This window comes from Syngnathus acus, chromosome 19, assembly GCF_901709675.1.
Source record: "Syngnathus acus chromosome 19, fSynAcu1.2, whole genome shotgun sequence".
NCBI classification, from domain to species: domain Eukaryota; kingdom Metazoa; phylum Chordata; class Actinopteri; order Syngnathiformes; family Syngnathidae; genus Syngnathus; species Syngnathus acus.
This window is the reverse complement of record NC_051103.1, coordinates 674,447-701,741: the sequence shown is the minus strand read 5'-3', so window position 1 is coordinate 701,741 and position 27,295 is coordinate 674,447. Positions and strand designations below refer to the sequence as shown.

The 27,295-nt window shown below is 46.2% G+C and overlaps 1 protein-coding gene across 3 annotated transcripts in view; it reads left to right on the top strand.

Annotated features, from left to right (window-relative positions):
- Nucleotides 1-26,916, top strand: part of f3a (coagulation factor IIIa) — a 33,341-nt gene extending 6,425 nt beyond the window's left edge. The window contains exons 2-7 of one of the 3 annotated variants that reach the window (XR_005101009.1): nucleotides 12,062-12,170; nucleotides 12,303-12,496; nucleotides 17,587-17,768; nucleotides 17,867-18,035; nucleotides 26,104-26,249; nucleotides 26,359-26,497. Coding sequence is in view for 2 of the 3 variants with exons in the window: in XM_037277499.1 (XP_037133394.1) it covers nucleotides 12,062-12,170; nucleotides 12,303-12,496; nucleotides 17,587-17,768; nucleotides 17,867-18,035; nucleotides 26,359-26,501 (797 nt within the window). In the remaining variant the exon portion in view is untranslated. Of the gene's footprint in view, nucleotides 1-12,061; nucleotides 12,171-12,302; nucleotides 12,497-17,586; nucleotides 17,769-17,866; nucleotides 18,036-18,334; nucleotides 18,362-26,103; nucleotides 26,250-26,358 lie in introns of those variants that run through there. The other 2 variants (XM_037277499.1, XM_037277500.1) reach the window with 2 other exon arrangements.
- Nucleotides 26,917-27,295: the final 379 nt, after the last annotated feature.

Sequence of the window (27,295 nt, the reverse complement as noted above, 5' to 3'; positions counted from 1 at the left end):
GGCAATGGGTCCCATTTTTATAGTCTTTGGTATGGTCTTAACTAGGCTGGATGTATTTTTTTTTGTTGGCGTTGATTTCTCCGACTGCCCGTAAAGGCACCACCGCGATCAGATGAAAAGAGAGGAAAGTGACGTGCGGACATGTGAAAAAGGCGGCTCTGTATGGGAGAGACGTTGAAGAGGAATAAAAACACCCTTGGAAACCAAAACTTGCCCCTCGTCGTGACTCGGAGCCGCAACAAATGTTTCGGATTTGTGTAGGGTACATTGTGACAGCAAACGAGCAGGTGATCGAGCAAGCGTCTGATACGAGAGCATTGGTTCGTATGGAGCGTGTTTGAAGTGAACAGCAGAGACGAAAGGAACAAGGCAAAGTGTTGTGAAATAAAATATTACCTGTAATACGCATTTTGTTATTTGCTGATTGTATTAAACTATCACATTCATTTTCAGTCAAGAAGAGGACTATTATCCCTTCTTTGACGAAATGACCAGAGCACAGTACAAACACACTATTGTCGGTCAGTCCTGTTGTTGGTTTTGTTGTACCATGATTTTCTTAAAAAAAAAAAAAAAATAAATAAAAAAAAAATTTAAAAAAAAAAAGATTTTTAGAAAATTTGTACCCATGTATAATGCGCACCCCAGATTTTAGGACAATAAATTAGTTCAATTTTGCGCATTATACACGGAAAAAAAACGGTATATTAGCCAACTTACATTGACTCCCGGTCCATTTAAGATGTGACTTCAAGGTTCTTCTATTAACCTATAAATCACTGCATGGCTTAGCGCCTTCATATCTCGTCGACGTAGTTGTTCCTTATGTTCCGTCTCGTAACCTTCGTTCGCAAAACGCTAGTCTTTTAGCGACACCGAGGGCCAAGAAAATGTCTGCAGGGTCTAGAGCATTTTCTATTCGGGCTCCAGAGCTTTGGAATGCCCTACCAATGGATATTAGAACTGTTACCTTAGTAGAAACATTTAAGACACGTTTAAAGACACATTTCTATGATATGGCCTTTAATTAACCTGTAGTGGCCAATTCGGCAGGAGTTTGTTTTCTCTCCCTCAACCCCCCCTCCCCCCACCCCTCCCCGGCTGGGGAGGTGGTTAGGTGGCACCCAAGCGACAGCGGCTATCTGGATTCTCGTGGACCAATTCAGGATGGGGGAACTGCAGCTCAACCTCCTCGAAGACACTGCCAGGACAATTGAGGACTCCTCCGGCAGCTCTTTGCTTTGACCTGGACATCCACTTTTTCATTGATTTTCATATGATGTATTATTTGTGCCCTCTCTGCATCCATTGCAGCCTGGTGATCCTGAAAGGGGGATCCTTCCATCTGTGGTCCCTTCTCAAGGTTTCTCATTTTCCCCTGGCAGGGTTTTTTTGAGTTTTTCCTTGCCCTTTTGGGAGCTTAAGATCAGGGGATGCTTTGAGAATAATTGTCAATTTTTGTCTATGTGAAGCCCTTTGAGACTGCTTGTGATTTAGGGCTATACAAATAAATTTGACTTGACTTGACTTGTATGGGGAAGACTGCTGATTTGACTGCTGTCCAGAGGACCATCATTGACACCCTCCATCAGGAGGGTAAGACGCAAAAAGAAATTTCTCAAAAAGCAAGCTGTTCTCAGAGTGCAGTTTCAAAGCACATCCACAAAGAGTCTGTTGGAAGGGGGAAATATGGCAGGAAACACTGCACAACCAAGAGAGATGACCGCAGCCTTAACGACATTGTGATGAATTTGGGGGAGCTTCAAAGACAGTGGACTGAAGCTAAAGTCCAGGTATCAAAAGCCACTGTTCACAGACGTGTCCAGGAAATGGCCTACAATAGCCGTATTCTCATGGTCAAGCCACTTCTGAAGCGTCTGACTTGGGCTATGGAAAAGAAGCACTGGACAGTTGTATAGTGGTCCAAAGTCCTCTTTTCAGATGAAAGCAAGTTTTGTATTTCATTTGGAAGTCAAGGCGCCAGAGTCTGGAGAAAGGCTGGAGAGGAGCAAAATCCAAGTTGCTTGAAATCCAGTGTGAAGTTCCCACAGTCAGCGATGATTTGGAGAGCCATGTCAGCTGCTGGTGTTGGTCAACTGTGTTTCCTCAAGTCCAGAGTAAATGCAGCTGTGGACCAAGAGATTTTTTAGCACTACATGCTTCCGTCTGCTGAAAAGCTCTGTGGAGATGATGATTTCATTTTCCAACATGATCTGGCACCTGCCCACAGTGCCAAAACCACCAGTAAATGGTGTACCGACCATGGCATTACTGTCCTCGATTGGCCTGCCAATTCCCCTGACCTGAACCCCATAGATAATTTGTGGGGTATTGTGAAGAAGAAGCTGAAAGACACCAGACCCAACAATGCAAATGAGCTAAAGGCCGCTATTGAAGCATCCTGGGCATCCATAACACCTCAGCAATGCCACAGGCTGATTGCCTCCATGCCACGCCGCATTGATGCAGTAATCCGTGCAAAAAGATTCCCAACCAAGTACTGAGTGCATTAATGGACATTTTCAAATGTTTGATTTTGTTTTGCTGTTATAAATCTTTTTTTTTTACTTGGTCTAAGGAAATATTCTAATATTTTCAGATAGGAATTTCGAGTTTTCTAAAGCTGTATACCATAATCAACAATATTAAAATAATAAAAGGCTTGCGATATTTCAGTTGATTTGTAATGAATCTAGAATGTATGACATTTTTGTTTTTTTAATTGCATTACAGAAAATAAAGAACTTTATCAAAATATTCTAATTTTCTGAGATAGTCCTGTACTACCATGGGAGCTGCTCTACGCGGATGACCTGGTATTGATGGCTCACAGTCGAGAAGACCTAGGTAGAAAGCTAGCGGCCTGGAAGACATGCCTGGAAGTGAAAGGAATGAAGGTGAATGCGGCAAAATCAAAGGTCATGGTGGTGCTGGCCTCGGAGTGATATCGCAGTCAGGAGCATGGCCATGTGGAGTTTGCGGGAAGGGAGTGCAAGCTAATTCTATCCGGTGCAAGGGTTGTCAGAGATGGGTACACCGAAGATGCAGCGGAGTAAAAGGCAGCCTACTAGCTGCAAGTGAGACCTTCCAATGCAAGTGGTGCAGGGGAGAAAGTCGCCCAAGCAGACCCAGTTGAGCAAGAGGGGCTCGTGGTAGATGGGAGATGTACGAGGTGGTGGACAGCTTCTGCTACCTTGGAGACATGCTTAACGCTGATGGAGGGGTGGACCTAGCAGTGACCACATGGGTGAGAAGCGGGTGGAAGAAATTCAGGGAACTCATGCCCTTCTTAACATCTAAGGCCCCATCCCTGAAGATGAGAGGCCAAGTGTACTCAGCCTGCGTCAGAAGTAGTATGACGTACGGAAGTGAGGCATGGGCCCTGAAAACAGAACACGAAGACAAACTAAACAGAGCAGAAATGAGGATGATCAGATGGATGTGTGGTGTGTCAATGAGGGAGGAAAAGACCAGTGCAGAGCTGAGAAAGAAGATGGGAGTGGAGGCCATAGTGGATGTGGTGAGGAGAGGTAGACTGCGATGGTACGGACACGTAGTGAGGAAGGACGAGAACGACTGGGTGAAGAAAGTTATGTCGTATAACGTAGAGGGAACAAGACCCAGCGGCCGACCTAAAAAGACCTGGCAGACGACCGTGGCAGCCGACATGAAGGCACTTGGCATCAACCACGAGATGGCCATGGACCGTTCCCGGTGGAAGAAAGCCATATCGAGAACCCAGTCCAACCCAGCGGCGCCTGGAAAGCGGACTTTAAACCGATGATGATGATGATGAGTCCTGTACATAAAAAAAATCAATGCCCATTATGTCATGGAAACCTTTTTGAGATGAATGACACAAGCGACTTTGTAATATAGCTGTGCATCTTTGTGAGTCTGGCGGTATAATTGTACCTCAATACTACACAGGTCACGATACGATATGTATGTAACTTGATATTATTTGATACAATTTTACACAATGGGATACGGTACAAGTACAGTATGGCCTCACTGCTCCTTAGTTATGTTGAACACATCCATATACCAGTGGCGGGCCGTGCATTTCACACCTAGGCCTTCAGTAGTGCTCCATCTGAATCAATCCAACCCTCAATAACTATTTTATGGCTATAAAACTTCTACTGCAGGTACAGCTGCGACACATAAAAAAAGCATTAAAAATAACCTGATAAAATTGCAATATTATTTAAGAACAACATTTTATTCACCAAAATTCCTGATTATTTGTCCACAAAATCCATCCTACCTTCTTTCCTCAAGAAGATTTCAATTACTCTGTTGTGCAGATTACCCGTGCATTTCAGTTCCATCAAGAAGTCCTTTTCTATCGCCATCGAAGCTAATGCTAATACAAGTTGCAGCGTTCCTCGAAGCCTGTGAGCCAGGAGTACCGCTCGTAGTTAGTGGACTGAAAGTGGCGGACAAATTCTTTTCCCGGTTGTGACAGGCCTGCTGGCTTCGGAGTTGCCCGACCAGATTTGATAAAGTGAAGGGGCCTGGGGGCCAATAGTTTTTTCTGACATTTTTTAACTACAAAATTTTCCTCCAAATACACACTTTTATAAAACAAATTTCATTGTCTCGATTGTCTTTTTTTTTTTTAATGACAAAATAACCAAATATAAGCCACTCAGGCAGATGTGAACAACTCTAAAAACACAAATTCTGCCTTTCATTCATATCTGAAGAGTCAAATAACATTGAACAAACTGTATGAAATACCTTAAATTTACATGAATTTAAAATCATTTTTGCCTCATGAACATTTGAAACAGGAGTTATAAATAATGCAAAGTTGTCTGTTATTATAAAAACTTAAAACAAGTGAATTTTGCTTTTGTCATTTACAATATCTTTCAGAAAGTAATAGTTTGTGTCACGTCTTCAGGTTCAGAACATCAACAGTATTAACATGGCCACTTCGTAATATTTAACATCAAGTAATATTTAATTTTGATTTAATTTTGACTAGCAGCCCCGCATGAATAATCACTGTTGTGATGCGAGCATGATGAGTCTGATAGAGTCTCTTAAGTTGAAATACTTAAACAAGGCAACCGTTTAGAAATTAGACAAACACAATTGCCTTGTTTTTCAGTGAAGAAGTATTGTAATTCCCATTTCTCTTGAAAGCGACGGCCCTCAATGTCAACTTTCCTCGTTTTCTTTGCAGTCGCCATGGCAGAAAGGAGCGGAGAGGGGTGGTGCTTCCACCTTTTGGTAATAGGAGGAATTACAGTTTCAAGTTTCAGGATTTTTTTTTATTCAGTTTGACAGTGCAGGTGGGCCATAAATAATACTGCGGGCCGTATGAATGACCGGGGGCCGGATTTGGCCCGCGGCCCGGACTTTGGACATGCCTGATCCAATCGAAGTGTGTGAATACGCTGACGTTTCCGTACGCCTGCTCGAGGGCCTTGGTGTCGCCAACTCAAAATCTGATTTGTTGAAGCAACAGTTTGATCGACATTTATTTTATAGTACAGGGCCCACAGAACTGATTGTGAAGGCCTCCAGGCAGATTTCTTTGACCCTGGCAACAAATAGAGGCTGAAATGTGATTGGTTAAATGCTTAAATATGAAAATACACGCCTGGAGACAGCGCAACCAGGGGGCAGCAATGAAAGGAAGCGGACAGACCATTTGGAATTATCGGACAAAATATAAGTAACATCAGTCTGTGATTCAGATATTTTTAGGCCAGCAGAGAAGGCCTTGCAGGCCCTGACGGCCCACCACTGCCATATACACAGCACAGTCCACAACACAGAGTAGTTACTTATATTTGTCCGTGGGATAACGTTGGACTTAAAATTTACGGAAGAGCTGGCATGCATGCGGTCGATGAAAGGAACGACAACCGGGAGCAATGTGGTCGCGGAGGCACATGCGTGCTTGGATACACTGGAACTGAAATAGGACAGACTGGCAGGTGTCACAACAAACAGTTGTCCATATCTTACGGGGGAAAAGTTCGGACTTAAACATATGCAAGACAGTGACGGAAATCGATGCAGATTAGAATTGGTATTTTTGCATTGTATTATCCACCAACATGTATTGTGCAAATCAGTGCTAAAAATAAACTTTGTTATTGATGTTACTAAAATTGGAAACTTCATCAGGGCACTGGCATTGAATCACACAGTTTGTCACACAAAGAGCACGAGACTGAACATTGTGACATCGGCTTCCACACAGTTGTCAGATGGCTCAGCCTGGGCAAAGCGCTAAAAAGAGTGTGGAGTGCACACGCGAACTCCATTGACTGTGATTGAATCGCGTCACCAGAAAGACTAGCAACATATTTGGTTTGAACGCAGCATTACATCAATAAAGCCACGTTAATCACTGGTGCAAACTGTACACATTTCCATCAGTTACGCATATTTTCGGCACATTTGATTGTAGCTTCAGTTAGCATGCACGGATTAGCCATGCATGATATGAAAACAAAGCCCAGAGCCTTGTATTTGACTAACATCTCACTTGATCCAATAAACAAAGGTTTAGGCCTACACTGTCCACAACAACCACTGAACATGACCCTTAATACTAAAACATACATGTATGATAAATATGTTACTGCTATTTATGTTATTTTAAATGATCTATGTTATATTTTAAATCATGTCCTACTAAATTATTATAGTTTTGTTTCAAAGAATAAAGTGGAATATGTGTAGATTTTGAAGGCTGTATGGCCTTTTTAATGAGGTGCTCTTACGTTCTGATAGAAATGTGTCTGCAGTGCATCAGCTCGTCACCTGGTGGTCTAATGCAAGTCTGATGAATAAACATTGCTGAGTTTTCAGTAGAACAGTGCACTTCTCATCTTAGTCATTCATTGGGTGTGCTGTTTATTTGAATCGTGAAAAGTAACGCAGAAAACGACGACGCGTCAGAGTTTGGCCAGAAAAAAAAACTCAGTGTGGATTTGCGTTAGCTTATACCCGTAGGACAAGGCACTATCAAAGATAGATGCAGAGACTACGTTCAGACGGATGGTTACACTATGAACCTGTTCATTGACTTGCCGTGACAGTGTCCAAAACACTACACCAACAGCCAAACCAAACGCAAGTCATACACACAGTAGCCAGAGGCTGATGCTTTCTCTAAGCTAATGTTGCGTTTACACCAAATATGTTGCTAGCATTTCTGGTGATGCAATTAAATCACAGGCAGAGTGGTTTCCGGGTGCTGGGGCGCGAGCGCAATTGCATTAGATGTCATCCATTGTTGATATTAACAATACATTTCCACCATTTCTGTCAAGTGTTAAATAGCCAGAAACGTTGCTTTAGTGTGTGTGTGTGTGTGTGTGTGTGTGTGTGTGTGTGTGTGTGTGTGCGTGTGTGTGTGTGTGTGTGTGTGTGTGTGTGTGTGTGTGTGTGTGTGTGTGCGTGTGTGTGTGCGTGCATCCGGTCCCAACTAGTTGGCGGTCAGCGAGGTGCTTGGCCAGATTGGACATGTTCCCACACTGAGCCACAGCAATTTTCAAATAAGCCTAAAGAAAGGCTTTGCCATGTCAGTCGGTTTGCTCTGGCAGTCGGCAAAAAAAAGTTCCAAAGAAGTTCCGTTTGACACATGGTGCTTTTCACATGGTGCATGCTTTTCAACAAGGAGCAGATGGCCGAAAAAGATCGTTCTGTAATAATTGTACCAAGTTCATTTTGTCTTCACTTATAGATTAGTTGACTGGTTTCTTTTATGTCAGGTAAACAAAACAACCTGAATAATTGTCTGTGATAAAAGAACCAGTCAACTAAGATCATTCTGTGTCATGGACTGGGCGAGACGTCACACAAATTTGTCATCAATCAGACGCCGGTGGGGATAGGGCAATGTGATGTTTCCTGCTTGCAATAACATGATGACACAGACAACAACAGCATTATGAATACCAGTTCTTTTATCCAGCTCATGCATACGCACGCACGCACACCCACCCACGCACACATCCACACACACACACACACACACACACGCATGGCGCACACGCACGCACGCACATACGCAAGCACGCACGTACACGTGCACACGCACACACACACACACACACACACACACACACACACACACACACACACACACACACACACACACACAACATTGAAGTGGAACGGACAATAATTTCTAACTTTCAACATCAGAGTACTATACACTGTGAAGCAATTGTACTGGGCTAAATGGGTATGGGGGATTTATTCTGGGTTTGCGCTTTACAAACTTTGCACTTTACTAACTTGGTGGGTGGTTGCTCCAAATGCACTTTCATTATTTTTTGTGAGAATGATCATAATTATCTTATTCTGACATCGGCATAAGAGTGAGATTCTAAGCATTATTTGTTACCAAATTCCATTGAAAAGTAGTCGAACAAACTATTTTATTTTACTGGCTTCTGTTTTAAAAACTAGTGATCCATCAATTTGCGTGAATGTGATAATATCAATGGACCAAAACTGTCAAAATAAAAAAAATAAAAATGAAAATGAAACAATAATAATAAATACAAAAAAAACTCCACCCACATTAAAAATAAATCCATTCATCCATCCATCCATTTTCCATACCGCTTGTTCCCTCAGGGGTTGCTGGTGTGCTGGAGCCTATCACAGCAGTCGTCAGGCATTAGGTGGAGGACACCCTGAAGTGGTTGCTGTTAGGGATTTTCGCAGTCTTTCTACCTTTCCCAAGAACCACAAGGGACAGTTTGGCCAATTTACGTTTGCAAATGATGAGAGCCATCGCAACTTTTGAAACACATACGTGTCTCAAAGCTACTCCAATCTCTTTCTCTTTGCAGCAGCATTTTATTTTAAGAGAGCAGGGTGGGGTTGAGTGTGAACAGGTTTCGGGGTCGCCTTTGCAAACTGGTTAAGTCAGTGCAGAGGGGTCTTATCCCTTTGTCTACAAGGTTGTCTGGTCAAGATACTGGTCAAGTTAGACAAGTTAGTGAAGACGTTTGCACAACACACAAAGAAGGTGGAAAGTTTTAACAACCAAGAGTTTTGGCAAGCACTAACAGAGTTAATTATTCCAAAACAGCATTTCTATGTAAGATCAAAATAAGTTGTCAACCCTATCAGTTGCCCGCCAATCGCAGGGCACACAGAGACTAACAACCATCCGCACTCACACTCACACTTCAGGGCAATTTGGAGTGCACAATCTGCCTACCATGCATAATTTTGGGATGTGGGCGGAATCCAGAGAAACAACATACGGGCACGAGGAGAAGCGTCCTGTACTTTTGCGCTATATTCTGACTGTCTGCTGTATGCACACTTGCTTCATTTTTGCTCCTCTTATTTATTGTGTTATTTGTTTATTTATTATTTATTCATCACTCTCATTTATTTATTGTTTGTGCCTTCTTGTTTTTGTTGTTGTTTTTTTTTGTGTTGTTTACTTGTATGTATATTGTGTACTATGTCTTGTCACCGTGGGATAGTGGGAACGTTATTTCGATCTCTTTGTGTGTCTTGGCATGTGAAGAAATTGACAATAAAGCAGACTTTGACTTTGATTTTGACTTTGTCATGCAAACGCCACACAGGGAGGACCGAAGCCGGAATCAAACCCACAACCTCTGAACTGTGAGACGCGCGTGCTAACTAGTCCCTTTAAAAAATCCATCCATCCATCCATTTTCTGTACCACTTTGTCCCCGCGGGGCCGTGGGCATGCTGGGATAGGTCCCAGCGGTCATCGGGCAGTAGGCGGGGGACACCCTGAACAGGTTGCCAGCCAATCGCAGGGCTTAATTTTCACTTATTTATTTTTAATTCTAGTGGTTTTGGTCCTCCATAAATATGAGTTGGACATTTATATGGGGGGAGGCAGCACGGTGGAGCACTGGTTAGCACAGGCGTCGGGAACCTATGGCTCACGAGCCAGATATGGCTCTTTTGGTGACGTTATTAAAAAGAATACATTAGTACACTCAAAAAATCGTTGGTCTCAATTAAAATACATGCATTTAATTGTATCTAGCCTATCGTTTTTTTTAAATGGTATGGCTCTCACGGGAATTATCTGTAAAAAATGGGCATGTATGGCTCTGTTCGCCAAAAAGGTTCCCGACCCCTGGGTTAACACATCCGCCTCACAGTTGAGAGGGTGCGGGTTCAATTCCACCTCCGGCCTGGCACTCCCTGTGTGGAGTTTGCATGTTCTCCCCGTGCCCGCGTGGGTTTTCTCTGAGCACTTCTGTTTCCTCCCACATCCCAAAAAACATGCTTGGTAGGCCGATTGAACACTCCAAATTGCCCCTACATGTGAGTGCGAGTGCGGATGGTTGTTTGTCTCTGTGTGTCCTGCGATTGGCTGGCAACCGAGTCAGGGTGTCCCCCGCCTACTGCCCGATGACTGCTGGGATAGGCTCCAGCACGCCGGCGACCCCCGTGCGGACAAGCGGAATAGAAAATGGATCAATCACATTTATAATCCTTTAATCACCTTATTCCTTATGATTGAAAAGCTCAGAAGTGACTGCACATATAGTTCAAAGTCTGCATTTACTATCTATATTCTGTGATAATTAACACTCTGATGGGAACAGATTAATGGAGCTATGCATGGATGTATTTCAACTTCATATAGCTGATGTCACGTTCGTGAGACGGCAAATTTGCTGCACTCTTTCTGCTGGGGGCTCGGTGGCGCACTGGTTAGCACGTCTGCCTCACAGTTAGGAGGGTGCCGGTCTGATTCCACCTCCGACCCTCCCTGTGTGGAGTTTGGATTTTCTCCCCGTGCCCGCGTGGGTTTTCTCCGGGCACTCCGGTTTCCTCCCACATCTCAAAAACATGCTTGGTAGGGCAATTGAGCACTCCAAATTGCCCCTAGGTGTGAGTGCAAGTGCGGATGGTTGTTCGTCTGTGTGCCCTATGATCGGCTGGCAACCGGTTCAGGGTGCCCCCCACCTACTGCTCGATGATTGCTGGGATAGGCTCCAGCACGCCGCGACCCCCGTGGGGACAAGAGGTATAGAAAATGCATGGATGTTTCTGCTGGGTCTTAAAATCTTGAAAAACATTCTTTTGAGGTGACTGGATTTTCTGTTCTGGCGGGAAAAGCGTCATTTAGTGTTCATGCGGTTATGTTTTTTTTTTTTGGTATGGCGCGAAGTGAGTGGCAGCCTCCCAGCTGTGTTCTCTCTTTTTCTCTTTATTTCCTTCTTTTCTCCTTTTTCTTTCTGTCTTTTTGTCCATTCGGCGATGCTGGTGCCTTCTACCGCACCTCGGTATTGCTTCGGATCGGATATTTCTTTTCCCTGGGACCGGGATGGCTGCGCACATCGGTCGAGACCAGCGTAACTCTACGATGCCTTCCTGCTTATCCGGCCGGTGCTGACCGGGTCCCTCGCCTTGGTCTCGCAGCCGCGACCCCTGTGAGGAGTCCGCTCCCTCGTGCTCGTCGGAACCAACGACCTTCGCCGTGCTAGCCCCGTGGTGACCATCTGCACGTGCCCCGACTGGGTGCCCAGGACGCTGCTCACACGTTTGCCTGCTTTGTGATGTTTTCACCGATTCACGACCACGGTCCATTGGGCGCTGTTGAACTGGACTGCCCTTACACCTGTCTATGTACCCCGTGGAGGCTATTTTGTGTGTTTTCGGGTGTTCTCTGATATTGAGGGGTGCTGGTTGGCCGTTGTTACTTTTTTTCCTTTGTCTTTTTGCTTTGCTTTGCTTTGATGGCTTTTATTGTTCGCACTTTCTGGCTTTCTTTGTGGCGCCGTTGTGTGGCAGCTTTATGAGAGCCTATTGAGTTGTGCTCATGCCATCTGTGTGTATTTTGTATACCCGCTCTGTGGTATGGATACTGCTGGGGCCTGAATTTCCCCACCCCCGGGATCAATAAATGTTCAATCAATGTGTGAAGTTCACACTTGCTCACGGGTCTGCTTTTCAGCTGCTGAGATCTTGATCATAGTATTACTGGTCATGTTGCAACTTTGATGTCATTTGATTACAAAGTTGATTGGAAAGTATTTCAAGTGATTTGTGTTAATTAATTTTACAGGCTTTTATCCCAGAGCACAGAACGTGACCTGGAAATCCACGAACTATAAAACCATTCTGACCTGGGAACCATTACCAAGTGATTACTCATACACCGTAGAGTTCTCTGTGTAAGACCTTTTAAGAATCTACAGTTCTTTCAATAGCAACATTTTGCTCTATTATATGACAAATTATTTGTTTTGCGCTGCTGGTATTTATACAGTATATGTGTAATGGATTGTGTGTGAAACTTTTTGCAGGGTTGCCAAGGACAAACAGAGGAATTCTAATTGCGTACGGATCTCAACAACTATGTGTGATCTGACCAGTTCACTGACTGATTTAAATGCCTGCTATGTAGCTGATGTCCTGTCTGAACCCCCACTGGGAGTAACCTCTGACCTCACTGAGTTTCCATACACAAGCTCCTCACGATTCTGCCCCGCCAATGACAGTAAGTTAATTTTTAAACAACATAATTTAACTGGATCCTAGGATGGCAGCTGTGTGGCTTTCAAGAAACCAATGCAAAAGTTCAGTGCACATACCACGTACATACTGTACATTACAAACTTGAGAGAGGTTGAAAATATGCTCGTCATTTCTGACCCTAAGTTGGAGGATGCGATTAGTATGTGTTCGATACACCAAGTGTACAACGAGTTGTACAGCATTTCCAGTTCCAAGTTACTTAAGTTAGCAAGATTTTCTTCAACTTGGTTATAATAATTGAATTAAATTGAATGTTTTATTTCGGGCACAAACGTGAAGACAAAAAGAAAAAGACCAAAAATAGATACAAATAAAACATTTGAGCTCAAAAAGGAGTGGGAAGAAAAGGAATGAACTCCCACACCGAATCAAACACTTAATAATGTGGTTTCTAATATAGCGCAGTATAGTTTGATTAAGTTGGTGACATATTTACATCAAATCCAACAATGCATTACATGAATCCGCATTTGCAATAATAAGAAGGCTTGTGCAAAAAGCGGCCAGGGTAATCAGAAGAGGGTGGAGCGAACGTAAAAATTATTAAACGTACATACATGGATTCTCCCACTCTCCCCTTCCACTTGCCATCTCGCACAACCCAGGGGGGGGGGGGGCCCTGTCTCTCAAGCGCATACTCCTATAGCAAGTCGTCGTCCTGTCTTTAACATTAATTTTACATTTTACATTAATTCCTATGGAAAGAAAATCACACCACGGAATGTACTAAATTTGGAAGTAGAGGTTTCACTATACCAGTGGTTCTTAACCTGGGTTCGGTCGAACCCTAGGGGTTCGGTGAGTCAGTCTCAGGGTTTCGGCAAAGCCTCCACTGCGGAGGTCCGAACACACCTGAATTATTGTGTAAATTTGTGACGATGCATATCTGAACCTTTCTCTCAAAGGCAACAGCAGAAGTCACACTGATTTGCAGGTACCATATTTTTCGGACTATAAGTCACGTCTTTTTTTTCATAGTTTGGGTGGGGGGGCGACTTTTAACGAGGAGCGACTTATATGTGAATTTCTTCACAAATTTTCAAAATAAAAAAAATAAAAAGTGAAATCGCGATAAACGAACCGCGATGTAGCAAGGGATTACTGTAATTTGAATTTCAAGCGACGTCAGCGGCGCGGCGGTTGTTTACATAAAGGATAAAGATTCGATCACGGGATCACGAAGATGACAAAGGGCCCCACGTACTACCAGCATCATTAGCGGCTTTGTTTGTAAGTGACACGGAGGATGAAGAGTTTGAAGGATTTAATGATTTGGAGTGACACAGAAGGTTTGAAAAACTATTATGGCTTTTGCGCACGCCCGGTCCTACTCTACGGAGCTCTCTTTCACCTTCGTGGATGGAAGTCGGGGGCCGGTGCTCGGCCAGGTGGCTGTCCGGGGACGGTGGATGGGGCTCGGACATGGCTTTTACGCACGCTCAGTCCTATTCTACGGAGCTGTCTTCCACCTCCGTGGCTGGAAGTCGGGGGCCGGCGCTCGGCAGCCGGCTGTCCGGGGTCAGTATAAGTCGCCCCCCCCACCCAAACTATGAAAAAAACACGACATATAGTCCAAAAAATAAGGTCATTTTTTTATTGTAATATGCTTTGCAATGTAAAAAAGGCATAGGCTTAACAAGCTTTCGCTTCTTTCTATACCCTTTCGATTGTCTTGGTTTCTTGAATGTAATGAATTATGAATAAAATCTACCAACCAACTGACCAACCAAAAAAAACTCTACTGAGGTAGCCCTATGGCTGTGTAATTAAAGTGTTACCTCTACTTACGAACGGCTATACTTTTTGAGATACAACCGGAGCCTCGCGATTTTTTTGCATTAGCTTACAAACTAATTTTCGACTTCCAAACCGACGCATCATTAGTTTTGTTACAAACGAGGCAGAGCAGATCATAAAAACAGGCGTTTGCGACACAGTGAATCAGGAAACAGGCATCGCGCTGCACAGCGGATCTGGAAAACACAAATCAGGTGGCATAGCAGAAACAGGTGGCAGACATATCGAGGCAGACAAACCACCGAAGACTGACTAGCTTGTGGGTTTTAACTACACACCCTAATCAGCCGGTAACAAGGGCACAGGTGGCAGCGGTCAGCACTGATTAGCGGGCAGCTGTTTGGCATTGGATATGCGCACCCCCGCGGACTAGCGCGAGGGCGCATCAGCCGGCCAGCACGGCGAGTGGACCCATGACACGTTCACGGTAGTTTTTTGTGAGTGTGACTTTTGGTAAAGCCCTAAAGAATGTTTCTCAGAGTCAGTTAAACTTTAAAATGTTTAAAAAGTGTTAAAAAATATGATAAAGTCTTAAAGAATACGATTATAAAAGTCTTGTGTGGCTATCGTAACATATTGATTCCACATTGCGGATTTCCACCTATTGCGAGGGATCTTGGAACCAATTATCAGTGATAAACGAGGGATCACTTTTCTACTTACAAACACGATCGCGGAACCAAGTAAGTTCATAAGCTGAAGTACCACTGTACATTCACTGATCACAGTCAACACCCAGGAAATGGTTGATCACGTTTTTTAAACATTGAGTCCGAACTTAAAAATTGACAATCTACGCTATAGGTGTCAAACTCAAGGCCTGGGGGCCAGATACGGCCCGCCACATCATTTTATGTGGCCCACAAAGACACAGTTTTGTATTGAATTTGTGTCATTACTAAAATTACAAATTGTCTTCACTTTTTAAAAATAGAGCTATTGCCATCAATTTTGATTACCATTCATCTTTTTAAATTATTTGAACAATTTTTACTAGTCTGATTTCAAAACTAGTTATTCATCAGATTGTTGTGTAGCCCAGTGGTCCCCAACCTTTTTTGCGCCACGGACCGGTTATGCGTCAGAAATATTTTTGCGGACCGGCCTTTAAATAAATAAATAATAAATTAATATAAATAAATAATACATTTATAGTAAATATAAAAATATGATGAAATAAAATGATACGACTGGCATAAAAACAAATATAAACCACATAAAAATATAACTCACCATTACGTTGAATTATTGGGAGCACCGAGCTTATTTCTCAGAAACAAGCCGGTCCCATCGAGGCGTAATCGGAGAGAATATCGCAAGTGGTTAAGGTTTGTCTTTTAATGCAGGATGCTTGGTCTCCATGTGCCGAAGCAGTTTTGAAGGCTTCATTGCCTCGTTAGCTAGCCTGTCGCCACATATGCCGAGTGCGCTTGGCACGTCAGAGTCACCTGTGGCGATAAATCCATATTTTAAGTAGGACTCCAGAAATGTTCTTTTAAATGCAGCTTTCCTTTTCTTAGGTGGTGGCCTCTTCTTCTTCGGTCTTCTCATTGGGCTTTTTTTCCCTTTCCGAAGAAGCTTTCCAAACTCTCCGTTTCTTGCTCATTTTTGCTTGCCTCGCGGGCTCGACTGGAGTGACATGTCACGTGACCGAGGCGAGCGTCTTGTGTCAAGAGACACAGCGACGGATGTAATTGGGAGAGAATTGCCAATTTTTTAAATATTTTTCAAAATGAATTCATACTAATTTTTGCAAGGTTTTCGGGCTCGACTGGGAAAACATGTCACGTGACCGGGACGAGCGTCTTGACCAGAATGAATTGATCATCGATAAAAAAATACCGTTTTTTTCCATGTATAATGCGCAAAATTTAACTAATTTATTGTCCTAAAATCTGGGGTGCGCATTATACATGTAACAATTTTCTTTTTTTTTTTTTTTTTTTTTTTTTTTTTGTGAAGAAAATCATGGTACAACAATTTTTGAAGAAAATCTTGTCACGGATGGTTCTTTACAACGTCACTTTCCTCTCTTTTCATTTTAACCTAACTGATCGCGGTGGTGCCTTTCTGGGCAGTCGGAGAAATCAACGCCAACAAAAAAAATACATCCAGCCTAGTTAAGAAATCACCAGAAAGATCACCATGACAATTGTGAATAATAAATAAATAATTATTATATATATTATATATATTATTATTATAATAATAAATAATTGTGATAAATAACTGGAACATCACTCAAATATTGGTGATCCCGTTGAGAGTCTCACATATTTCTTTGCTATCGAGTTTGCTACTGCATGCGCAGTGATACTGACCGGCAGAATAACATCCGGTTGTTCCCAAAGATGATCTTTTTTCTGAAATAATTTTATGTTTACAGACTTAAGTAACCCGGCCGGGTCATACCAAAGACTATAAAAATGGGACCCATTGCCTCCCTGCTTGGCACTCAGCATTAAGGGTTGGAATTGGGGGGTTAGATCACCAAATGATTCCCGAGCACGGCGCCGCTGCTGCTCACTGCTCCCCTCTCCCCCAGGGGATGGATCCAAATCACACGGGGATGGGTCAAATGCAGAGGACAAATTTCACCACACCCAGACGCGTGTGTGACGATCATTGGGACTTTAAAAAAAAAAAAAGTCAAAATTTGGGTGCGTATTATACATGGGTACAGGCTTTTTTCAGCATCGACATGCCATTTTTAGGGTGCGCATTATACATGGGGGCGCATTATACATGGAAAAAAACGGTATATATATATTTTTTTTTTCCTGTGCGGCTTGGCGGCCCGGTACCAAGTGACCCACGGACCGGTACCGAGTTTGACACCCCTGATCTACGCCATTAAAAAGGCAGCACAGAGTCGCACTGGTGAGCACATCAGCCTCACAGTTCAGAGGGTGCAGGTTCGATTACAACTCTGCCCTCCCTGTGCGGAGTTTGCATGTTCTCCCCGTGCCTGCGTCGGTATTCTCCGGGCACATCCCAAAAACATGCAGCTGATTGAGCACTCCAAATTGCCTGGAGGTGTGAGTGTGAGTGCGGATGGTTGTTCATCGTAATTGGATGGCAATCAGTTCAGAGTGTCCCCCGCCTACAACCCGATGACTGCTGGGATAGGCTCCAGCATGCTTGCAACCCCCATTGGGACAAGCGGTATAGAAAATGGATGATGGATGGCCATTAAACAAAGCTAACACTACTCTTTCTGCCAACAAACCACATCTGATCAGTCTCTTTTTCCAGCTGATATAGGCAGACCTGATTTCAAGCTAGACGTGAGCGACGACAAAAAGAAGACTACGCTGTATGTGACTGACCCACTTACCGCATTGTTTAAAGATGATCATCAGTTGAACATTAGAGACATTTTCTTAAAGAAGCTACATTATAAAGTCACATATCGTAAAAACAAGAGCTCTGGCAAGGTAAATTTCAGCCGTCATCAAAATCAGTGCCAACTGCAAATGAATGATGAGTTTATCATCAGCGAACTGTTATTTCTCTCCTAACCCTCTGCTTTCAGAAAGTGTTCATCTCTCAGACTAATGTAATAGAGATGACTAATCTGGATCAAGGAGAAAGCTACTGTTTTAACGTTCAGGCCTTCATTCCAAGCCGCAGCATCAATAAACAGCTAGGAAAATTGAGCCAAACTCAGTGCTCTGATGACGACAAACAATCCATCTTTGAGGGTAAGTGTTTGATGTGTTTTGCCAACCAAAGATAAGATACAGTAAGATTTATTAGTCTCGCAATGGGAGCATTCGCACTGTTTCAACAGCCATGGTGGTTATAAAAAACAGCATGCAAAGATGTTTGTCTCTTCTAGTAACTGTTTAACTATCTAACTATCCTTGAACTGCTATATAGAGAGCAATGATTTGAAATGTAATGCACAAGAAATAAAATATTGGTTGACAAAGTGTGCGAGCTACTGTTAAAATACCAGATTTCGTTAGAATTACCTGAATGCCCTGAACAGCACAGGCAGTGTATCAGTGAATGAATGAAGAACTCTTGCTCCAAGCCCCTCGCTGACTCAGTTAGCTAGCCACCTCCCAGCCGTGTCGCCCAGCCGGCCATGTAGCATAGAAACACCTTGCATGCTGCCAGACCTCTTCGCGGCTGCCCGCTCACAGTCCATCCAGCCAGAGCAGGAAATGCAGCAATGTATGTTGCGCTGCCAGTCCAGCCAGTGTGCGTCGTCACTCTGCCAGTCTGCTTTGTGCCTCAATTATACATACATAACTGCAAGACAACCTCCGGAGGTTGGCTTGTTGAAATGTAAAAGTTGTATTTGGAGCACCGGACTTCCAGTGATATGTGGCCAGCCGAGTGTGGCACCTTGTTTTCGGATCGGCGCTGAAGGGAGTACGCCATACGTGGTGTCAGGGGAAATGTAAGTCAAATGAAACCTTACTGATTTCAATGTAATGTACAACACCTTATGAACAATTCAATTTACAAAATGCCTCCCGAAATGCAATGGTGACAGATGAAAGAAAACAGACAGGCATGACAAGCGCGACTTTGGCTTGCGATTATCAATTTCAATGTTTCATGACTGGCAGAGGCTGGGATGTGATATTGTGGTGGGCCTCACCCAGCAGGCCTACTGTTAGGAGTGGGGTGATATGTTTGTCCTTTGTGATGCGATGATGTCTTGTTGCTTTAAAGACATAACTAGCCACAGGTGTTGGCAGACATCCATCCGTCCTCTTCCGCCTATCTGGGGTCGGGTCGCGGCGGCAGCAGCTTTAGGAGGGATTCCCAGACTCCCCTCTCCCCAGCCACTTCGTCCAGCTCATCCCGGGGGATCCCAAGGCGTTCCCAGGCCAGCTGAGAGACATAGTCTCTCCAGCGTGTCTTGGGTCGTCCACGGGATCTCCTGCCGGTGGGACATGCCCGGAACACCTCCCCAGGGAGGCGTCCAGGAGGCATCCTGAGGAGATGCCCGAGCCACCTCATCTGGCTCCTCTCAACATGGAGGAGCAGCGGGTCTACTCCGAGTCTCTACCGGACGACCGAGCTTCTCATCCTTTCTCTAAGGGAGAGCCCAGACACCCTACGGAGGAAACTCATTTCGGCCATCTGTATGAACCTTGTTCTTTAGGTCACGACCCATAGCTTGTGACCATAGGGGAGCGTAGATCGACCGGTAAATTGAGAGCTTTGTCTTTTGGCTCAGTTCTCTCTTCAACACAATGGACTGGTACTGAGTCCGCATTACAGCCGACGCTGGACTGATCCGCCTGTCGATCTCACGCTCCATCCTGCCCTCGCTCGTGAACAAGACCCCAAGATACTTGAACTCCTCCACTTGGGGCAGGTTCTCATCCCCGATCCTTTTCCGACTGAGGACGCTGGACTCAGATTTGGAGGTTCTGACCCTCATCCCGACCGCGTCACACTCGGCTAGGAACCGCTCCAGTGAGAGCTGGAGATCACGGCTTGAAGAAGCCAACAGCACCACATTGTCTGTAAAAAGCAGAGATGCAATGCTGAGGTGTCCAAACAGGACACCCTCAACACCTCGGCTGCGCCTAGAAATTCTGTCCATAAAATTTATAAACAGAATCGGTGACAAAGGGCAGCCTTGGCAGATTCCAACCCTCACTGGGAACAAAATCCGACTTACTGCCGGAAATGCGAACCAAACTCTGGCATCGATGATACAGGGACCGAACCGCCCTTACCAGTTGGTTCGGTACTCCCGAAGCACCTTCCACAGAATTTCCCGAGGGACACGGTCAAAGACCTTCTCCAAGTCCACAAAACACATGTGCACTGGTTGAGCAAACTCCCATGCACCCTCGAGGATCCTGCCGAGGGTGTAGAGCTGGTCCACTGTTCCACGGCCAGGACGAAAACCACACTGCTCCTCCTGAAGCCAATATTGGACCTACCGATGGACCCTCCTCTCCAGCACCCCTGAATAGACCTTACCAGGGAGGCTGATGAGCGTAATTCCTCTGTATTGTAACACACCCTCCTGTCCCCCTTCTTAAAGAGGGGAACCACCACCCCGTCTCCCAATCCAGAGGCACCATCCCCGATGTCCACGCAATGCTGTAGAGGCATGTCAGCCAAGACAGCCCCACAACATCCAGAGCCTTTAAGAACTATGGGCGGACGGTTCTTTTTTAACTACCTCAGTGACTTCGACCCCAGAGATTGGAGAGTCCACTTCAGAGTCTCCAGACCCTGCTTCCACAATGAAAGGCGTGTTGGTGGAATTGAGGAGGTCTTTGAAGTATTCTCCCCACCGACTCACGACCTCCCAAGTCGAGGTCCGCAGCACGCCACCTCCACTGTAAACAGTGTTGACGGTGCACTGTTTTCCCCTCCTGAGACGCCGGATGGTGGACCAGAATTTCCTCAAAGCCGTCCGGAAGTCCATGGCCTCGCCAAACTCCTCCCACGCTCGGGTTTTTGCCTCAGCAACCGCCAAAGCCGCGTTCCGCTTGGCCATCCAGTACCCGTCGGCTGCCTCCAGAGTCTCGCAGGCCAAAATGGCCCGATAAGACTCCTTGTTCAGATTGACGGCATCCTTTACCACCAGTGTCCACCAGCGGGTTTGGGGGTTGCCGCCACGACAGGCACCGACCACCTTACGGCCACAGCTCTGGTCGGCTGCCCAGCTCACTTTGCACCCGACCCCTTTGGCCCCTCCCAGAGGTGATGAGCCCATGGGAAAGGGGACCTACGTCTCCTTTTCGCGTTGTGCTCGGCCGGGCCCCATGGGTGAAGGCCCCGGCCACCAGACGCTCGCCTTCGAGCCCAACCTCCAGGCCTGGCTCCAGAGGGGGGCCCCGGTGACCCACGTCCGGGCGAAGGAAAACAAAGTCCATTTATTTTACTCATCATAAGGGGTTCTAGTGAGCCGTGCTTTGTCTGGCCTCACCTAGGACCCTTTTGCCATCGGTGACCCTGCCAGGGGCATGAAGCCCCAGACAATATGGCTCCTAGGATCATTAAGACACGCAAACCTCTCCACCACGATAAGGTGACGACTCACGGAAGCAGACAGTCATGGAATAAAGACGTGTTCCTCACTTCTGCCACAATATAATTTCAACATTTTGCTCTTTTACTGTATTGGCAACCAAACCTACATTTGATATGACATTTTCCTACATAAATGCTGTGTATACTGCTGGCTTCCCTTCTATTGACTCCAGCTAACAATGTGACATAGGCCTTAAGGGGGACCACAGGACAACAAAATGTCTTCTAATACGAAAATAGCTCACCATATTACTTGAAAATGTTATCTGCTTTCAAAAAGCCCCTTATGATGAATAATATATATGGACACAGATTTCCCTCGCCCGGACGCGGGTCACCGGGGCCCCCCTCTGGAGCCAGGCCTGGAGGCGGGGCTCGAAGGCGAGCGTCTGGTGGCCGGGCCTTCGCCCATGGGGCCCGGCCGGGCACAGCCCGAAAAGGAAATGTGGGTCCCCCTTCCCATGGGCTCACCACCTGTGGGAGGGGCCAAAGGGGTCGGGTGCAGTGCAAGCTGGGCGGCGGCCAAAGGCAGGCACCTTGGCGGTCTGATCCCCGGCTGCAGAAGCTGGCTCTTGGGACATGGAATGTCACCTCTCTGGCTGGGAAGGAGCCCGAGCTGGTGTGCGAGGCAGAAAAGTTCCGACTAGATATAGTCGGACTTGCCTCCACGCACAGTTTGGGTTCCGGTACAAGCCCTCTCGAGAGGGGCTGGACTCTCTTCCACTCTGGAGTTGCCCACGGTGAGAGGCGTCGAGCAGGTGTGGGTATATTTATTGCCCCCCGGCTGGGCGCCTGCACATTGGGGTTCACCCGGTGAACGAGAGGGTAGCCTCCCTCCGCCTTCGGGTGGGGGGACGGGTCCTGACTGTTGTTTGTGTCTATGCACCAAACGGCAGCTCAGAGTACCCACCCTTCTTGGAGTCCCTGGAGGAAGTGCTGGAGAGCGCTCCTTCTGGGGACTCCATCGTTCTACTGGGTGACTTCAATGCTCACGTGGGCAATGACAGTGAGACCTGGAAGGGCGTGATTGGGAGGAACGGCCCCCCCGATCTGAACCCGAGTGGTGTTCTATTATTGGACTTCTGTGCTCGACACGGATTTTCTATAATGAACACCATGTTCAAACATAAGGGTGTCCATGTGTGCACTTGGCACCAGGACACCCTAGGCCGCAGTTCGATGATTGACTTTGTAGTCGTGTCATCGGATTTGCGGCCGCATGTTTTGGACACTCGGGCGAAGAGAGGGGCGGAGCTGTCAACTGATCACCACCTGGTGGTGGGTTGGCTCCGATGGTGGGGGAAGATGCCGGTCCGACCTGGCAGACCCAAACGCTCTGTGAGGGTCTGCTGGGAACGTCTGGCGGAATCCCCTGTCAGGAAGAGCTTCAACTCCCACCTCCGGCAGAGCTTTTCCCACGTCCCGGGGGAGGCGGGGGACATTGAGTCCGAGTGGACCTTGTTCCGCGCCTCCATTGTTGAGGCGGCCGACCGGAGCTGTGGCCGTAAGGTCATTGGTGCCTGTCGTGGCGGCAATCCCCGAACCCGCTGGTGGACACCGGCGGTAAGGGCTGCCGTCAAGCTGAAGAAGGAGTCCTATCGGGCCGTTTTGGCCTGCGGGACTCCAGAGGCAGCTGACAGGTACCGGATGACCAAGCGGAACGCGGCTTCGGCGGTTGCTGAGGCAAAAACCCGGGCGTGGGAGGAGTTTGGCGAAGCCATGGAGAATGACTTCCGGACGGCTTCGAGGAAATTCTGGTCCACCATCCGGCGTCTCAGGAGGGGGAAGCAGTGCAACGTCAACACTGTTTACAGTGGCGATGGCGTGCTGCTGACCTCGACTCGGGACGTCGTGTGTCGGTGGGGAGAATACTTCGAAGACCTCCTCAATTCCACCTACACGCCTTCCATTGTGGAAGCAGGGCCTGGGGACTCTGAGGCGGACTCTCCAATCTCTGGGGTCGAAGTCACTGGGGTAGTTAAAAAACTCCTCGGTGGCAAGGCCCCGGGGGTGGATGAGATCCGCCCGGATTTCTTAAGGGCTCTGGATGTTGTGGGGCTGTCATGGCTGACACGTCTCTACAACATCGCGTGGACATCGGGGACAGTGCCTCTGGATTGGCAGACTGGGGTGGTGGTTCCCCTCTTTAAGAAGGGGGACCAGAGGGTGTGTTCCAATTACAGGGGAATTACACTCCTCAGCCTCCCTGGTAAGGTCTATTCAGGGGTGCTGGAGAGGAGGGTCCGTCGGGAGGTCGAACCTCGGATTCAGGAGGAACAGTGTGGCTTTCGTCCTGGCCGTGGAACAGTGGACCAGCTCTTCACCCTCAGCAGGATCCTCGAGGGTGCATGGGAGTTCGCCCAACCAGTCCACATGTGTTTTGTGGACTTGGAGAAGGCGTTCGACCGTGTCCCTCGGGAGGTTCTGTGGGGGGTGCTTCGGGAGTACGGGGTACCGAGCCAACTGATAAGGGCGGTTCGGTCCCTGTATCACCGATGCCAGAGTTTGGTCCGCATTTCCGGCAGTAAGTCGGATTCGTTCCCAGTGAGGGTTGGACTCCGCCAAGGCTGCCCTTTGTCACCGATTCTGTTCATAATTTTTATGGACAGAATTTCTAGGCGCAGCCGAGGCGTTGAGGGTGTACGGTTTGGGGACCTCAGCATTGCGTCTCTGCTTTTTGCAGACGACGTGGTGCTGTTGGCTTCTTCAGGCCGTGATCTCCAGCTCTCACTGGAGCAGTTCGCAGCCGAGTGTGAAGCGGTCGGGATGAGGGTCAGCACCTCCAAATCCGAGTCCATGGTCCTCGATCGGAAAAGGGTGGAATGCCCTCTCCGGATCGGGGATGAGATCCTGCCCCAAGTGTAGGAGTTTAAGTATCTTGGGGTCTTGTTCACGAGTGAGGGGAGGATGGAGCGCGAGATCGACAGGCGGATCGGTGCAGCGTCGGCAGTAATGCGGACTCTGTACCGGTCCGTCGTGGTGAAGAGAGAGCTGAGCCAAAAGGCAAAGCTCTCAATTTACCGGTCGATTTACGCTCCTACCCTCACCTATGGTCACGAGCTATGGGTCGTGACCGAAAGAACGAGATCCCGGATACAAGCGGCCGAAATGAGTTTTCTCCGGAGGATGTCCGGGCTCTCCCTTAGAGATAGGGTGAGAAGTTCGGTCATCCGGGAGAGACTCGGAGTAGAGTCGCTACTCCTCCACGTTGAGAGGAGCCAGATGAGGTGGCTCGGGCACCTCATCAGGATGCCTCCTGGACGCCTCCCTGGGGAGGTGTTCCGGGCATGTCCCACCGGTAGGAGACCCCGGGGACGACCCAGGACGCGCTGGAGAGACTATGTCTCTCAGCTGGCCTGGGAACGCCTTGGGATCCCCCGGGATGAGTTAGATGAAGTGGCTGGGGAGAGGGAAGTCTGGGAGTCCCTCCTGAAGCTGCTGCCCCCGCGACCCGACCCCGGATAAGCGGAAGAAGATGGATGGATGGATCTGCTTTAGGGATCAACATTTTAGATGTAGTCAATAGAGTTAATTTCAAAACATTTAGCTCTTCACTCAAACTAACAAAATAGTGTTTGAAGAAACTTATTGTACATTTCATTTTATTTTTGTTTCAACGCAGTGTCATATTCCAACAAATAACACACGAGCATATTGGTAACAAGTTAACATGCCTGAAAGGGATTGTGTGACAGACAAGACGGGACAGCCAAATGCCGCACGAGGAAGACTTTATTGATTTGAGGGAAAGGGGAATTGGAACGCTGGAGTGCTGGCTGGACAGGGGTGCTGGACTGGCATGCGGTTCAGTACCCTGTATCACAGATGTCAGCATTTGGTTGACATTGCCGGTACGTCAGATTAATTTCCAGTAAGGGTTGGACTTCGCCAAGGCGGCCCTTTGTCGCCGATTCTGTTCATAATAACTTTTGTGGACAGTATTTCTAGGCTCAGCCGAGGCATTAAGGATGTCCGGTATGGTGACATCAGTATCACATCTCTGCTTTTTGCTGATAATGTGGTGCTGTTGGCTTCTTCAAGCCGTGATCTCCAACTCTCTCTGAAGCGGTTCACAGCCAAGTGTGAAACGGTTGGGATAAAATTTAGCAACTCTAAATCTGAGACCATTGTCCTCATTCTGGAAAGGATGGCATTCCCTCTGCGGGTCGGGTATGAGATCCTACCCCAGATGGAGGAGTCCAAGTAGCTCGGGGTCTTGTACGATGGAGCGGGAGATTAACAGGTTGATCGGCGTCTACTGTGATGCGGACTGTATTTGTCTATTGTGGTGAAGATGAAGCTAAGCCGAAAGGTAAAGCTCTTGATCTACCAGTCGATCTATGTTCCTATCCTCACCTGTGGTCTACAGCTGTAAGTTTTAATAATAATAATTAATAATTCATTAAATTTGTATAGAGCTTTTCAAAAACCCATAGACTCTTACAGCGAACAAGGCAAAGACATACAGGAGGGGAGGGGGACAGGGAAGAGACAATGGGATAAAGTTAAGAAGAGTTAAGTTTTGACCGAAAGAACACGATCCCAGATACAAGCGGCTGAAATTGGTTCCCTCCGCAAGGTGTGCGGGCTCTCCCTTAGAAATAGGTGAGAAGCTTGGTCACCTGCGAGAGACTCCAAGTCGAGCTGCTGCTTCTCCACGCTGAGAGCAACCATGTGAGGTGGCTCGGGCATCTGATTAAGAGGCCTCCTTGGACATCTCTTTGGTGAGGTGTTTCGGCTGTGTCCCACCAGAAGGACGCCCCGGGGACAACATAGGACACGCTGCTTCCCTGCTGAAGCTGCTGCTTCCACGACCTTAGTCCTGATAAGCGGTAGTGAATGGATAGACAGACGCACGTACGGACTTTGAGGCAAGGTTGAAGCACATGAACATATGTGTAAGCAAGACATTGTACTTTGTGTCAGGCTGTGTTTTTGTTTATGTGCTCTATATTTGTCATTAACTCATCTGATAATGTATCTCAACTGTCTTTTTTTTCCATACAGTGTATTCAGTGGGCGTGATTGCAACTGCCATCGTCCTGATCTTGCTGCTGATCATCATAGCAGTTGTAACAATAGTTTGCTGCAGGGGCAAGAAGAGCGCCCTCAAAACTGAAAAAGAAGGAATTCCACTCCGGAGTATATAGAGCAGGGGTGTCAAACTCTGGTCTGTAGTGTTTAATATTTGGCACACAAAGACAAATTGTGCATTGACTTTGTGTCAAAACAAGAATTACAAATTGTCTTCACTTTTATAAAATAGAGCTGTTGCTAGAGAATTTTTATCATTCTTTTTTTTTTATTTGAACAGTTTTTATACTAGTCTTTGATTTCAAAACTACCGTATTTTCCGGACTCTAAATCGCTCCGGAGTATGAGTCGCACCAGCCATAAAATGCGTAATATAGAAGAAAGACTTATATAAATATATAAGTCGCACCAAAGTATAAGTCACAATTTTGGGGGATATTTAAAAATCCAACACCAAGAACAAACCTGTCGTCTTGAAAGGGAATTTAAAATAAAAATAGAATAGGCAACAACAGGTTGAAGGTGCGGCATGCTAACGTTAAATAAACAATAAAATAGAGCTGTTGCGAGAGAATTTTTATCATTCTTTTTTTTTATTTGAACAGTTTTTACTAGTCTCTGATTTCAAAACTACCGTATTTTCCGGACTCTAAATCGCTCTGGAGTATAAGTCGCACCAGCCATAAAATGCGTAGTAAAGAAGAAAGACTTATATAAATATATAAGTCGTACCAAAGTATAAGTCACATTTTTGGGGGATATTTATTTGATAAAATCCAACACCAAGAACAAACCTGTCGTCTTGAAAGGGAATTTAAAATAAAAATAGAATAGGCAACAACAGGTTGAAAGTACGGCATGCTAACGTTAAATAAACAATAGAGCTGTTGCTAGAGAATTTTTATCATTC